The following is a 16,539-nucleotide window of genomic DNA, read 5'->3' as shown; positions in this document are numbered from 1 at the left end:
TGTTAGCATTCCACAAAGCTAATTTTTGTGAGAATTCTTGCTATTGAACATTTTTATTTATAAAGCCAAATAATAATAATACATTTTTTTTTGTCAAAGTTGAAAATGAAGTTTTTAGTCCTACAATAGGTAGAAAATATTTAGAATATTTTTTTTTGCTTGATGTTTATTCATTGAATTAGTTCCATTTAGTACTTAAAATGCTAATTGTCATTATTGTATAAACATGTTCCTTTTTTTTTTTAATAGTCTTGAAATATCATCAGTCACATGACTATTTATTAACTTTTGAAGTTGCACTTTCTCTAGGTTTCCAATGTGAAATAGACATAAATGAATGTGCAAGTCAACCATGTTTGAATAAGGGCATTTGTATTGATGGTATCAATCAATTTACATGCAATTGTCCTCTGCCATTCACAGGTTAATCAAGCAGATAAGATTATCTTCTAGTTACTGTTTTAGCTTTACAAACGTTATTGGTCATTTTATTGTTCTAAAATGTTGTTGTTTTGTTAGTGTTTATTAATTATGAATAATACAAAACTAAGAAACATGATTGTTCACATCAAACCCAAAGAAATATTTAGTTATTATCATCATCACAAAACATAAAACAGTTCAAATAAAATGTGCTCCATCATTTAAATTGAATTCATTATTTTAAAAAAATCCAATGATGGCTTCTGGGATATTATGTCAAAAATAAGAAAGTTTTTTTTTTTAAAAAGTAACAGTTTTGGTATATTTTTTTTTCATAATTTTTGTATAATTCTTACATAGCACAACTAAATATTCAATGATTTATGATAGGGTTGGTGTTATTCAGTGTCATTAAATTTCTTTCCAAGCAGTATTTTATATTTTTATTTAGGTCCAACATGTGCTAGTGCGATTAGCAACTGTGCTGAAATCAATTGTTTAAATGGTGGTGTTTGTATAAATACCCAGTCAAGCTTCAAATGTAACTGTCCACCAGGATTCTCTGGAATAACCTGTGAAATAGACATAGATGAATGCCAAGCGACACCTTGTAAAAATGATGGAACTTGTCAAGATTTACCCAATGATTACAAGTATGTTAACATCTATTATGTTCTCATAGAGCTTTGCGCTTGTCGTGTATTTTAAAACAGCACTATATAATTTAAATCTATAAAATTAAATTATAATTATTATTATTTTTGTTAGAATATATTTTTTTAATTTGCAACCAAACTCATTCAATACATGCTTAAGAAGAAAATAAATATATATATAGTGTTATAAACCTGGTGGTGGCACAAATGGGGGTAGTGGTGTGTGTGTGTAGTCAGACGACGCAAATCGCCCCAGGCCAGCGCTAGACGAGCGGTCAACCGTGACGAGTTACGACTGTCAGCCGAGACGAGTATCAACACGGCGGTTCGGGAAGGATCGATGGCGGTCAGGGAAGTCGACGTCGTGAACAGAGCTCAGGAGCGTCACGATAGTTCTAGTCATCTGACCACCTGAAAACGTCGAGCGGCGTTCTGTCTGGTTCGAGAAGGCCAGTAGGGACCCTATATAAGAGAGGAGGTGTCGCAGTCAAGACGGTCGAGAAAAGGGGCTCAATACAGCAAGGTTCAGAGAGCGGGTTCACGACAGGAGTTCAGAACACGGTCGACTACAGCACAGTTCAACGGTGTGGTTCTGTACGGAGCATTACGACGGTTCAGTGCGGAGTACTGTCAAGTACAGTTGAGACGAACAGCGTATTGAACTTGGTCTGTGATCGAGTCCGACACAACGAGCCCAAGTGTGTGAAGTCAGTCCTGAACTGTTGAACCCAGTGCAAGCCCGGAACGAGACGGAGAGGCCAGTGCAAGACTTGATACGGCGGAACGGTGTTATTGGAGAGATATTTGTTATCGCAGAGCTACTTGTACTGTTCTACGTGCTGCCAATTGTACAGTATTGGCTGTTATTTATGGACATTAAACCTTTACGTTATTTTGGAGCCCTGACTTGTCAAGTTCTTTAAGTTGGTGGTGTATGGTGCAGTTTGCAGAGAGCCTGGATAGTGAGATTCGTAACAATATATTATCTTCTTTAGCTTATATTGAATGGTTTGGTTGCTAATTTTAAAAAAAAAAAAAAAATTATATATACAGTGCTTTTTTTTTTTTTGTAAAAAAAAATAGGTGCCCATACTACTAATATATTGATAATAAACGTTAAAATACAAGAAAAGTAATAATTTTTTTCCCCACATTGAAAAAGATGCCGGTATGCCGTACTGGTGCGTACCGTCACAAAAAAAAAAATATATTTGTATTTTTGTCTAGGTGTCTCTGTATGCCTGGTTTTACTGGCAAAAGTTGTGAAACTCAGATTAACGAGTGTGCTGATCTTCCCTGTCAGAATGGTGCCACATGTGAAGATTTAATAAACAACTATAGATGTCATTGTACTGTAGGTTTCACTGGACACAAATGTGAAAAAGGTAAATAATTTTTTTTGTTTCTGTTATCTTATCTTATCTTATGAATTGCAGTTGTTCCTTCAAAATAGGAAATAATTACATTCCATGAATATCCAAGTGTAAATCTAGTCGTGCATGTTAATTGGAGGCTTGAACTCTGCTAAGTTATTGGTTTTCCTGGCTGATTCAGGCAACCCATTCCATGATCTAATGGCACTTGGAAAGAAGAAACACTTATACAGAAACACTTATACAAAGTAGTCCTAGCATATGGAATAAGAAATGTGCCTCTCTATGTAACTACAAAAAAATATATATCCAAGTACAAGTACTCTTGGTATTATTAAAGTGGAGCTGTAAAAAAAAAAAGATGTCTCAATGCCACTTGATCAATGTGCAACTCTTAATAGAAAATGTTATATTGTCAGTTCATTTCAGGATACTTATTCCCAATATTTCTCTAAATAATCTTTCTTGGCATTATTGTTCTTATTTTTTAGTTTTGACTTCACAATATCAGCTGGATTTCATTTCACCAAGTATAATGGACTACGCAGAGCTTGCCATTGATCAGCCAATGACATCAGTTACTGCCTCATTTTGGATCAAGTCTAATGATGAAAGTCATGGGGGAACTCCATTTTCCTATGCTGCGAAAGATAATTTTAATGCATTTACAGTAACTAGATTAGAAGGGTAAAAGTCATTGCATTTCTTTTTAGTTTTTTTTTTTTATGTTGTGTACATTAAAATCATGCTTTGCTATTATGGCAGGTATTTTTTAACAATCATTCTCTCTCAGTTTCATAAATGCTTTTGAGGATTTATTCATTTCTAATAATATTTGGACAAATGGACTAGAAGTGGATTTTTGATTATTTACAATGACAACTAGATTGTATTTTGATATTTTAATCTTATAAAGCTTAAAAATTATTTTGTTAAAACTGGATTAAAGATTAAACTTAATATTAATTATCTTCTATGTTGTAAAAAAAGTTTATTTTGTGTTTGAATTCTCTAGTGACAAATTTATTATCTACTTTAGGCTAACTCTGTCTATCAATAATGAGCAAAGAATTATGAATACCAAAGTAAATGATGGGGCATGGCATCATGTTGTATTTACATGGTCCTATAACAGAGGAAACTGGAAATTATTTGTAGATGGCATTTTGAAGGATGAGGGATTTGACCTTTCAACTCAGAAGCCTATTCCAGGTGAGTTTTTTATATTTTTTATTCATTGATCAAAAGCTTCATTCATATTTTTGGCCTCCTCATGTGAGACCTATGTGAATGTTTAGCTGCACACTGGGCAGGTTATCCCAACTAAAGCTAGTGCCATTGGCCTTGCTTTTCTTCTCTGACTCTTTTTCTTCTGCCAACTCTGTTCTCTTGTCCTCTGCAATTTTTGCACTAGTTTTCATATATAAAACAAGGTTTAGTTAAAAAAAACACTTTATAAACTACATAACATATAGAAAACAAGGTGTTGGTAAAAATAAAATAAAACTTTATAAAGTGCATAACATATAGAAAAGAAGGTGTAGTTCAGAAAAAACAAAACTTTATAAACTAAATATATAGAAAACAAGGTGTAGTTCAGAATAAAATAGATAGTAATTACTATAACTACTATATGACACATAAAAAATGATGGTGGCATAGATTCAAGCCCTCCCTTTAAAACATTCTTCACTGTCATGACATTCACTTCTCATTGACCCAAAGGAAATGTACAAATTGGGAATCACTGTGTAAGTGATCATGTACATTAAATCTTCAACTCCAATTGAAACTGCATTCACCACACTTAGTGTTTACTTTCAGGAAAAGGCATATTTATAGTTGGTCAAGAGCAAGATAGTTTTGGTGGAGATTTTAGTCCAAGTGAGACTCTGAATGGAACTTTGTCACACCTAAATGTATGGGATCAGGAATTTACCTCTAAAGATGTTGAGAATCTTCGAAGCAATTGTAATATATCGGAAGGCAACATTATATCATGGTCTGCTGTACAAGCATCTCTTAAGGGAAATGTTGTAGCATCCACACCGTCTGTTTTCTGTCAAGGTAAGAACATACTTTTTTAAAATCTTGCATTTGTTTTTATTTCATTTTTTAACTTGGTCTTTATTATTTAATAAAAACAACAGAAGCAATATTTTACTGGAAAAAAAAAATAGATTTTAACTAATGCTATCTGTGATGGTGGCCCACAGATTATTAGACAAAAAAAAATGAAACTCAAATTAAAAGTAAATTTTTAAAAAGGGTTAGTTTGTTGCTTGATTAAAATTATCATAATAATAATAAAACTTGTTTTTGAGTCCAAAGATTAGTGAGGAATACAAAAAATTTTTTTTTGTTTTTCTAAATTTTCATATTGTCAAAATAATAAAATATAATATAATAAAGTTGTTGTTTTTTTCAAATATACTATAATGAAAGATAACAAGGTAGGCTACATTTTAAAATAAAATTTTTTAACAAAGTACTTGAAATTACTTTTTAAAAAAGTATTTATTTGAAAAAGACAGTAGTGTCTAAGATGCTGGCAATGCTCAGAGTATTTTAATAGTTAAATTAGGCCATCATGTAAGCAGCACAATAACTAACTTTACTTTTCTCAATAAATTCTTATACCAGTCTAGTACTTAAGACTTGAAACGCTGATTAATGAGTCAATAGTTTCTACTCGTCATTGAGAACTTACTAATAGAAATGTGCATACTCTTATAATATCTATTTCAAAATGATAGTTTCAAAACATTTATTAACCTTCAAGAATTTTTTTTATAACTTAATTTCATTTTAAGTCAAATTTATGTTATTCTGTGGGTCATTATTACATTTAAATTTGCAGTTAGTTTTAATTTCAGGCAATTTATTTTTGAGCCTTAAACCGATTCTACTTCTCTTGGAATGCATTTTAAAAATTCACATTGACTAAAATAAAATGTTTGTTCTTAGCTCTTAAAAATAAATGTCATTTTCGGAGCTTTTATTAAAACATTTTAATGTTCCATTGTTAATTTGACTATGGAATCAACTATCTACCGTTTTGAAAATCTTTGTAACAACATTAATCTTCAAAAAAGCAAAAATTTAGACATATGAAATATTTTTATATTATTAAAAAAATGTAAACCATGATGTTTTGTGTGTGTTTGACCCCTTAATAAATGTGTAGAGTATAAGGATAAGTTGACATATACTTTGCTAGAATTAACTTGGCTTCTAACAAAAAAAAGTTTCAATTGATAAATTGTCTTCTATTCAAATTAAACTAAGATTTGTCATCTTAATGCATGATCCTGTGCATGGACATCTGCATTCATATGTCATTCTAAGCATGTCAACTTTTTGTGTGTGTATTTCTCTCTCCTGTTTGTGTAAATCATAAGTATCTAATATCTATAAACATTGTTTAAGTTATTGTTAAATGAAGAGAAATAGTTGGAACTTAATTAATTATATGAAATTAATATGTTATTTCTTCTATTGTTTCCTGATGCTATACATTTTGCATGCATTCATAGGAATAGCTATGTTATGTTTTAGTAAATACTAGAACATAAAACTAAAGCTCTGTATAATGTTATCTCATTTTATTTGTTCATGTTGATGTCTCTAAACAATGCTATAATTTTTTTTAAACCAACAGTTGAGCTTAAAATCCACAGTATAAAGAAAAGCAATTTTCCTTCTTTTTAAAATCAAGTTTGTATTTAAAGTATTAACAAAGAATATACACATGATAACTAGTGAGAATCAACAGAGTATACACATTATAACTAGTGAGAGTCAACAAAGAATATATGCATTATAACTAGTGAAAATCAACAAAGAATATACACATGATAACTAGTGAGACACAACAAAGAATATACACATGATAACTAATGAGAATCAAAAGAGTATACACATTATAAAAATAGAGAATCAATAAAGAATATATGCATTATAACTAGTGAGAATCCACAAACAATGTACACTTTATAACTATTGAAAATCAACAAAGAATATACACATTATAACTAGTGAGATTCAACAAAGAATATACACATTATAACTAGTGAGATTCAACAAAGTATATACACATTATAACTATTGAGAATCAACAAAGAATATACACATTATAACTATGAGATTCAACAAAGAATATACACATTATAACTAGTGAGATTCAACAAAGAATATACACCTGATAACAAATGAGAATCAACAGAGTATACACATTATAAAAAGTGAGAATCAAAAAAGAATATATGCATTATAACTAGTGAGATTCAACATAGAATATATATATACACTTGATAACTAGTGAGATTCAACAAAGAATATACACATTATAACTAGTTAGACACAACAAAGAGTATACACATAACTAGTGAGACACAATAAAGAATATACACATTATAACTAGTGAGACTCAACAAAGAATATACACATATAACTAGTGAGACTCAACAATTTCATGTTTCTCCTCCTCTCCTCTTGCAGATATCCTTCCTTTATAGTTGCCAGATTGGAAACATTTGACAGCATGATGGATGAATAAATATTTGCTTCATTGAAATCTAGCTTGTAGACTGTAATAAAACAGTACAATTATTTATGACTGTAACTTTACAGTACAATGTATATTGTATATTTACAAAAAATATTTGACATAGGATGTGCTTCAACTAATACGTATGCTGCCATTGTATTGACTTTTTGGAGGGAAATAAAGAACTTTTTTTTTTTGGTTAATTTGAGTAAGTGAACATCAATTGTACTATGCTTCATATAATACTTTTGTTTATATTTGTTTTTTAGTCAAGCTATCATTGTGTTCATTTATAACCTTTAGAACAACAATCTCCTAATTTTGAAACTTCTTCCTGGAAAAGTCAGTCGTGTGTAATGCTTTCAGAGAAGGACCATTGATTTTTATTAGAGCGATTGAAACCCTTACATTTTGTTCAAGAGGTTAAAATTATACATTTTCTTCTAAGAAAAGCTTATCAAATTGTTGGTGTGAATGACAAATATTTATAGATTATTTGTTCATGTTTGTTCTTTTTTATTTACAAAATAAGATGTTCAATATAAACACAACAATCCAACAGATTATCATGAAATAAACGAATCTCAGTGTTTTTTTCTTTGTAAAAGTATTTTGTGTTATTAAATAAAATGGATCAAGCATGTTATACTTGAGTATTTATTTTAGATTATTTAAATGGATAAACCATATAAGACCTGTGTATAGTTATTGGAGTTGACTTTTGTACAATGAGACAAAAAAGTTTGTTGGATGTATATAATTTTTATATAATAGTATGTGACTAAGTAAGTGAACTTAAAAGATGAAAATCTCTATTGAACATCCCCCCCCCCCCCGATCTTTATTGAATGTTTCCTTACACAAACTCTTACTTTACTTAAATACCTATGTGTATAATAATGTTCATTTTATTGGTAAAGATTATTAGTACCTGTATTTTTTTCAATTTTTTTTTTATTTCCTGGATATAAAATTGTAATTTAAAAAAATTTACTAGAGCTAATCTCATTAAAGGATTTCAAAATAAAAAAAAATGTTAATTATTAGTCCTATAAAGTTGTATTAAGTTTCAAATATATCAAAACATAGTATTTTTTTATAATCAGCAATTTTAATTTCTTTGTAATTGTAATTGAATATTAATAAATCATTATCAAGAATCAATTTATTATAAAGAATGCCAAGAAATAAACTATAATGGAAAACATGCTATCAGTTTTGTTCAATTTATTTGTTTTGATCAAACGTTCTATAAACTATTTTAAACAACGTCGTTTTTTTCCACAACCTAAAAACAGTTGAATGAAGTATTATTACAACAAGAACCATTCAATGAGAACTCAATCATATGCAGCCAAATAAAAGTTAATGCTTACTGAAAGTCATGTTTTTCTTATGGAGCCTGAGAAGTTCATCATCATAGAATTAACAATTCTATTGAAAGCTGTTCATATTGCAAGCAAGATCTCTTGAAAAGTTGATATTCTGGTTAAAGACATGTAGGCAGCATAGTTGCACTGAAAAGAAATCTTTGAAAAAAATACTTCAGCTAATATTGTTATAACCCCATTGGACTTCTCTAAAGTTATATATTTTCGAAGTACTTTGTATTAAGCTCATTATCATTAAAACATCTTGAAACAATTGTTACTCTGATAAATAAACTTTTAGAATTAAGCTTGAAATTTTATAGTAAACAATTTTTAAAAATGTAACAGTCTGCTATCTCTTAAATTTTACCCATTCTTAAAAAATGTATCTATCAATGCTTTTCGTGTAATCTTCTAGCATGCTGACATCTCTTTTTTTTTCAAGCAATAAGGTGGCGTTTTAAAATATTCAATTATTTATATCATTTAAATATTCTTTTTACACAATCCTTTTTGCCTTGCCTTATACATTATGCACATTATATTTTATTATAATATGCAACATTCTTCTAATTATATTTGAAAATTTTATCAGCAAAATTTATTTATTTTCCCATTCCCATTATTAAGTGCATTTTCTTATTTTTATTCCTTCTGACTGGACCCTTTTTTTTTTTTTTTCATGAATCAGAATGGATTTAGTAAACATATTCCTATTTTATACCATATGAAAAAATAAAAAAAAAATAAAGGAGAATATATATGTGTAAATTAGATAGTTTATTTAAATTGTTTTATTTTAATTGTTTAACTATTAACACAATCATAGAAATTATGTTATTTGAAAATCTTTTATCATTTAATACCAGGAGTTTAACTGTTATATCTATTTTTTTTTTCATGCTTGGAACCAAATCAGTTTTTTTTTTGCAACAGATTGCCCTTTACCAACTAGTCCACTCAATGGTAGAGTATCTTACACTGACACTAAAGTTGGCTCCCAAATTAACTTTGAGTGTAACACTGGTTACGCTTTGGGTGGTCCGCCAACCCTTACTTGCCTTATATCAAGAGAATATGATAATTCTAACAGATTCCCAGAATGTGAAGGTAAGGAGTTGAACATCTTTGCAATCTTAACAGAAGCTCATAACATTTGAACATCTTTTGACTCTATAGTAGCTTTTAACATTTCAACATCTTTGTATTCTATAGTAGCTTTTAACATTTCAACATCTTTGTACTGTTTAGTAGCTTTTAACATTTCAACATCTTTGTACTCTATAGTAGCTTTTAACATCTTTGTACTGTTTAGTAGCTTTTAACATTTCAACATCTTTGTACGCTATAGTAGCTTTTAACATCTTTGTACTGTTTAGTAGCTTTTAACATTTCAACATCTTTGTACTCTATAGTAGCTTTTAACATTTCAACATCTTTGTATTCTATAGTAGCTTTTAACATCTTTGTACTCAATAATAGTAGCTTTTAACATTTCAACATCTTTGTACTCTGTAGTAGCTTTTAACATCTTTGTACTGTTTAGTAGCTTTTAACATTTCAACATCTTTGTACTCTATAGTAGCTTTTAACATCTTTGTACTGTTTAGTAGCTTTTAACATTTCAACATCTTTGTACTCTATAGTAGCTTTTAACATTTCAACATCTTTGTATTCTAAAGTAGCTTTTAACATCTTTGTACTCAATAATAGTAGCTTTTAACATTTCAACATCTTTGTACTCTGTAGTAGCTTTTAACATCTTTGTACTGTTTAGTAGCTTTTAACATTTCAACATCTTTGTACTCTATAGTAGCTTTTAACATCTTTGTACTGTTTAGTAGCTTTTAACATTTCAACATCTTGGTACTCTACAGTAGCTTTTAACATTTTTACATCTTTGTACTCAATAATATTAGCTTTTAACATTTCAACATCTTTGTACTCTATAGTAGCCTTTAACATCTTTGTACTGTTTAGTAGCTTTTAACATCTTTGTACTGTTTAGTAGCTTTTAACATTTTAACATCTTTATACTGTTTAGTAGCTTTTAACATTTTAACATCTTTGTACTGTTTAGTAGCTTTTAACATTTTAACATCTTTGTACTCTATAGTAGCTTTTAACATTTCAACATCTTTGTACTCTATAGTGGCTTTTAACATCTTTGTACTCTATAGTGGCTTTTAACATTTCAACATATTTGTACTCTATAGTGGCTTTTAACATCTTTGTTTTCTATAGTGGCTTTTAACATCTTTGTACTCTATAGTAGCTTTTAACATTTCAACATCTTTGTACTCTATAGTAGCTTTTAACATTTCAACATCTTTGTACTCTATAGTGGCTTTTAACATTTCAACATATTTGTACTACAAATAGTTCTCTAAAACAAGTTATATTTTGATCAAATGATTTTAAAGTTTCAATAACTGCTAATTGAATTAATTCCATTGCTAAAAATGATTGTTTCTTTTTAGATTTTCATTAATGTTTATTCTGAAACCCCCACCATCACCTGTCCTAAAATGACCATCAAGATCAGTGGCAAATTTAACTGTAATGGTAGAGGAGTCATATATGCTATAATATGCTCAAGGTGTCAGATGGTCTATATTGGAAACACAGGCAGGACCTTAAAAACACCACTCCAAGAACACCTTAGAGACATTCGTAACTTTGCAACTAAGCCCGTCTCTATCCATTTTAATAACACACATCATAGGGGTACCACTGACCTCCTCGTCACTGCTATACAACAATGCAACGACAAAAACACCAGTCTGCAGATTGAAAACAAACTTATTTACATGTCGGGTACCCTCCAACCTAACGGGATCAACAACCAGCACACTTTTATTTAATATGCGATGGGCACTAACACTACTACGGTAGCCCCTTTTCCCATTCATCTTTGCCTGACATCTCCGCCCCCTTCCTTTTTCCCGTGCTTTTACACCAGCATAGCTCATTTCTTTTCTGCCTTGATAGAGAACAACATCGGACAGATAAGTTAACTTAAGACTATTTTGTGTTAATTGTTTTTTATTTTTTGTTTGTTTTGTAGCTGATGAAGGCCTCGTGGCCCAAACATCCTTTGTTTTACTTGGTCCGGCAGGGTTACATATATGTTACATGTTTTTTGTATTTTCTATACAGTCGTTTACCCCTGCAGCAGTAAATCTTTGTTTTTTGAGTCTTTGAAATACAATGCTCAGGTTTTATTGCTTAAACATTCTTTGGCCTCTAGTGCTGTCCAAATGATACTTGTTTAAGATTGCACAAAACACAAACAGTATTTATCAAGTGTGGGGAATGTTTACAGGTGGCTGTTTGTAAGATGTTAAAACCTTAAAGAACATAGTTAAGTTTGAAAGCTTACTTTGTAAAATATACCTATCCAGGTATGTTTATTTATTGAAAGTGGTTTGACTTTGAAGCATTCCAATGTAACTCATTTTAAACTGTTTCTTCAATCCAATATTTAGTTATTAATTGTGGTAGTCCTCGCTCAGTCAGAAATGGTAAAATAAAAGGAAGAGATTTCACTTATGGCAAAAAAGTGAGCATAGAATGTAACTTTGGCTATGTCAACAAAGGACTAGCAGAAATATCTTGTGACGAATTTGGTGATTGGAGCAGAGGTGGAACCTGTGAATGTATGTTTCACTTTTATTCTTGAAGTCTTTAAAGTGTTATGAATATGATATATTGTTTTTAGAAGTAATATGCTTTAGTGAATTATTACTGTCACTAATGTTCAAACAATTATTTTTATTAATATTTATCTGTGTCACTCTTTCATTGTATAGTTAAAACTTGCACTTTGCCAGTAGATATGAAAAATACAATTAAATCTGTCAACAAAACCAGCTTTTTTCCCAAAGATGTTGTAAGGTTCACCTGCAAACCAGGTAAGAAAATGTATAAGTGTTCTCCAAATAAATGCACTTTTTAATTTAGTTGGTTACTACATCATGGGGAATGTTTGGATATTACACAATGGCTAATGGGCTATAAAAATTTGTTACAAGGTGGGAGGGGGTCTGAAGATTTATTACATAACAAAACAAAAAAAATATTCAAAACTACTTTAGATCCGTTTTTCATTACAACTCTTGTGTTTATGCTGTTATGTTATTACAGCGCCTAGAGCCTACATTATGTTTGTTAATAGCACTTTATAAATTAAATGGTCGAGAGGCTAAGTGCACTTGAACCTGGCTTGGCTTAGCTACCTAGAAGGGGGCTCGAGGTTCGACACCCGACTCGGGCAGAGTTGTGTTTACTGAGCGCCTAAAGGCAGCATGGAAAACTAACTCCTAGATACCCCCTCCCCCCCCAATGGTCCACAAATGAGATTGGACCAAAGCGCTCTCAGCATGCTATGAGCAATAAAGTAGTGCTATATAAAAGCTATAAATATATATATATATACATATATTATTAACAGGTTCAGTGGTCCCTTGACTATTGAGGGTCTGACTTTCACAGGATGGCTGTACCACAGGTTTTTAAAAAATATTAATAGAAAAAAATACCCTTCGCTTTTTTTAACACCTTGGGTTCTCCAGTGGTAATCCGATGTATATGTACAATAATGGAAAAAAAACAACTGAATACGTTATTGAAGCGCTGATAGAAGCCGATACTTTACCCATCATTTCTATTGATATCATGATGAAAATTGTAATTTGGGAACATAATAATTACTAAAAAACTCTTTTGTAATATTCAAAGTTTTTTGTTATGTTACTCTACGGGGGTGGGCTGGGGGGGGGATAATTTTGTTACGATTTGTTATAGGGGGTGGGGTAAAAACATGATTTTTAGTGTTACCATAATATCTAATCATTCCCATGTTTATTTGTGAAACATAGAGACTAATGAGATACAGAAATGATATTTTCACTTTCTAATATTTCCTCTAGATTTTATATTCTTGTTATTTTTGGTGATATACTATAAATTAAAAAACAAAAAGTTATAGTACTTAAAACTGCATCAGTTACTAAATTAGATAATTCATTAGGTACAAATTGTGATAATTTAATAGTAAATAAATGTAACATTTTAGTATTTATCAAATGTAATAAATGTGACTATTCTATAGATAAGTAACATAATGATTTAATATAATATTCACATTTGATGATTTAGTAGCTAATGAATATGATGCTATCTGATCAGTCTCGAGATGAAACCTTCTATTTAGAGATGAATTAAATGGTAATAGGAAAAGTTATAACTTAAAACGAATTCATCAAATTTAATTAAATAAATATAGAATGGAAGTGTAAAAATGATTGAAGTACAATTGGGACAAAATTAGTATGTTCAGAGCTTTTAGCAAGTATTATTTAAGTAAAAAAGAGGTTGCTTTGAAAGTAGGTTGAAAAAATTGCTAAAATACAAACTGAAATATATTGATATTTAAAACTCAATGTTTTTTCCCAGAGTGATTGCTGCATCCAAGACTGCTAAAAAGTTGTTATTTTTCATGGCTTACAATGAACATTGTAAATAACCATTTCCTCTGACATTGTATGTTCTCAACTAACATTTCCCTTGCCTACATCTGTTTTAGGACACTATTTACAAACACAGCATGATTCTGTCACATGTGAACTTGGCGGTTCGTGGGATAAAAGTGTTCCATCTTGTGATTCCATCACATGTTCAAAACCTCCAAATATAGCTAATGGAAAACTTGTGGGTACAAAAAATGACTATAATATTGGAGATGAAGCTAGGTCAGATTTTGTTTCCTTGCCTGATCATAACAAACAATAGTTTAGATTATAACAAAATAATCCCTTCTTTCCACATTCATTATTATTGTCTCATTTTAAAATAGATAGCTTACAGCACAGTAGTCTGTATCACTAGTTTTATTATTCTTAATATGAAAGGCTTTTAGCTTTCAGTGTTGTGTGTTAAGTTGAAAACAAAATTACAAAATTTATTTAATAGTCTGTTTAAATGTGATTATTATCATGGTAAATTCATTATTATATTATTATTATACTTAACTAAGACCATAATCGTGGCAAACAAAATAGCTATTTCATGTTAAGAAAATAAACAATATTTAAGAAGTGAGTTAAATCCTATTTTCGCCTTTACACAAAATTTTTGTTTTAAGAATTTTGTCATAAAGTCATTCATATTTAGTCTTTCATGCATTGAAACATAACTATTTAAATACAAACATTTGCTACATTTTAGATACAAGTGTGACACTGGTTTTGAATTCAGTCAAGTAGGTGATAACACTAAAGACACACTGGCTTGCTTACCTTCTGGTCAGTGGGAGACATTATTACCTCAATGTCTGCCCATTACATGCCCTGATCCACCGCCTGTTCGTAATGCTATTGCTGTAGGGGAAGGTCGGACTTATCTATCTCCTGTTACATACTCCTGTCTGCCTGGTTTCCTGCCATCTGGTAAAAACATTATAGAATGTGAAGCCAACAAAGACTGGTCTGCTGGATCCAAATTTTCCTGCTCTCCTGTTAAGTGTGGAGAGCCTCCACCATTTCAAAATGGGGCTATAGAAGGCAATGATTACTATTTCAACAATATTATTTCCTACCAGTGTCATCCAGGATACATACTTAATGGAGAGGACAATAGAAAATGTCAGGAAAATGCAACTTGGAGTGGAGAGGATCCTTCTTGTAATGCTGTGTCTTGTGGGGATCTGTCACCAATAGCTAATGGAAATGTCAATTACAAAGATGTAACCTATCAGAGTACAGCAAAGTATACATGTCATCCTGGCTTTGAACTTAAAGGTTCTGAGGAAATAGTTTGTGAAGCTACAAGTAGTTGGCAGCCTGATCCACCTACTTGTGACCCTCGACCCTGCCCAGTCCCTCAAGATATTACGTTTGGTACATATGCTGTGTAAGTATTTTAGTAATAAAAAAGCAGCTGTGCTGTTTCATCTTGTCATCTTGGTTTGTGACAAAAAAAAATTTTTGTTGTCTAAAAATATAGCTGATATCACAAGCCTGCTACATCATGCAGGCTGCTATTTCACCTAAGTAAATGTACATCATGAAATAGATTGGTAGTGAAACTAAGCATTACTTTCCAAAAGTCTGATTGGCATAGGCACCAATTACATATTACACACATTCATTCATATGTTAATACAGTCTTTAAGAGGTAAAAACAATTTTTCTCTGGCTGATTCAGGCAACCCAATCCATATGTATATGACTCTTGAAGAGAAGGAGGGGGTGGAGGGTGAATGAGAAATAGCTCAAATTATCTCCCTGGCAGAGGCATATATTTCTCATTTATTTTATTCAAAACAAAATTATTTTTTTTCTTTTTGCTCTAGAGACGCAATATCCTTTTCCCATTACTACTATTGCAATCCCTATTTTTTTCCTGTTAATGTATTTAAAGCTAGTAATGAGTTCAGTTAGTATAATTTCATCTTTGAGTTACTAAATCATGATATATTTATGAGCTCTTGTATTTTTGTTTATAGTACTGGGCCATTGATTTACAAAGCCAACTTAACCTACATGTGTAACACTGGCTATCAGTTGAATGGCACTTCAACATTGTCTTGTCAAGAAGATGGAAGCTGGTCTGCACCAGCTCCAATCTGTCTACCCATTCAATGTCCAATTTTGACAGACATAACTAATGGTAATCACTTCTTTTAGTGCAATACCCATGTAACTATACAATGTAGTTATTCAAGGAAGTTTTACTGGTTATTAAACAATTCATTTTGATTTCCATTTTTGACCCCACAGGCTTTGTGAGGTTGCAAGGAACAAACTACTCTAGCACTGCCACTTACTCTTGTCACACTGGCTTCAGATTGATTGGTACAAGCAGCAGACTTTGTCAGAGCAGTGGTACTTGGAGTGATCAAGCACCAGTTTGCCAATCCACTACCTGCTCAAGACCAGATGTTATAAACAATGGACACCTAGAGTATAAGGATTTATCCATTGGATCAATCATCAGGTTAGTATTGTGTGATACTCAATACATTGAATAATCATTATTTAACTTACATGGCAGCACTATAATTTTTTCTCATTATCAGTACTTCACCATTGCACTCTGGTCTGGCAATTCTCCTTAGCTGGGTCCATGTCCATTCTGGTGACTTTGCTTCTTTTGCTTTACTGATC

At 31.0% G+C, this 16,539-nt stretch overlaps 1 protein-coding gene across 3 annotated transcripts in view; it reads left to right on the top strand.

Annotated features, from left to right (window-relative positions):
- LOC106060161 (sushi, von Willebrand factor type A, EGF and pentraxin domain-containing protein 1-like) overlaps positions 1 to 16,539 on the top strand; it is a 59,597-nt gene that overhangs the window by 30,796 nt on the left and 12,262 nt on the right. For all 3 annotated transcript variants that reach the window (XM_056030190.1, XM_056030188.1, XM_056030189.1), the window contains exons 21-33: positions 310 to 423; positions 875 to 1,076; positions 2,307 to 2,464; positions 2,944 to 3,139; positions 3,492 to 3,664; positions 4,277 to 4,519; positions 9,308 to 9,481; positions 11,860 to 12,030; positions 12,184 to 12,285; positions 13,959 to 14,124; positions 14,600 to 15,283; positions 15,879 to 16,042; positions 16,153 to 16,369. In XM_056030190.1, coding sequence (XP_055886165.1) covers positions 310 to 423; positions 875 to 1,076; positions 2,307 to 2,464; positions 2,944 to 3,139; positions 3,492 to 3,664; positions 4,277 to 4,519; positions 9,308 to 9,481; positions 11,860 to 12,030; positions 12,184 to 12,285; positions 13,959 to 14,124; positions 14,600 to 15,283; positions 15,879 to 16,042; positions 16,153 to 16,369 — 2,764 coding nt within the window. The remainder of the gene's footprint in view (positions 1 to 309; positions 424 to 874; positions 1,077 to 2,306; positions 2,465 to 2,943; positions 3,140 to 3,491; positions 3,665 to 4,276; positions 4,520 to 9,307; positions 9,482 to 11,859; positions 12,031 to 12,183; positions 12,286 to 13,958; positions 14,125 to 14,599; positions 15,284 to 15,878; positions 16,043 to 16,152; positions 16,370 to 16,539) is intronic.

The sequence above is a fragment of the Biomphalaria glabrata genome, chromosome 5 (assembly GCF_947242115.1).
Source record: "Biomphalaria glabrata chromosome 5, xgBioGlab47.1, whole genome shotgun sequence".
Taxonomy (NCBI): Eukaryota; Metazoa; Mollusca; class Gastropoda; family Planorbidae; genus Biomphalaria; species Biomphalaria glabrata.
Note: the sequence above shows the minus strand (reverse complement) of the source record. Positions and strands in the feature narration are given on the sequence as shown.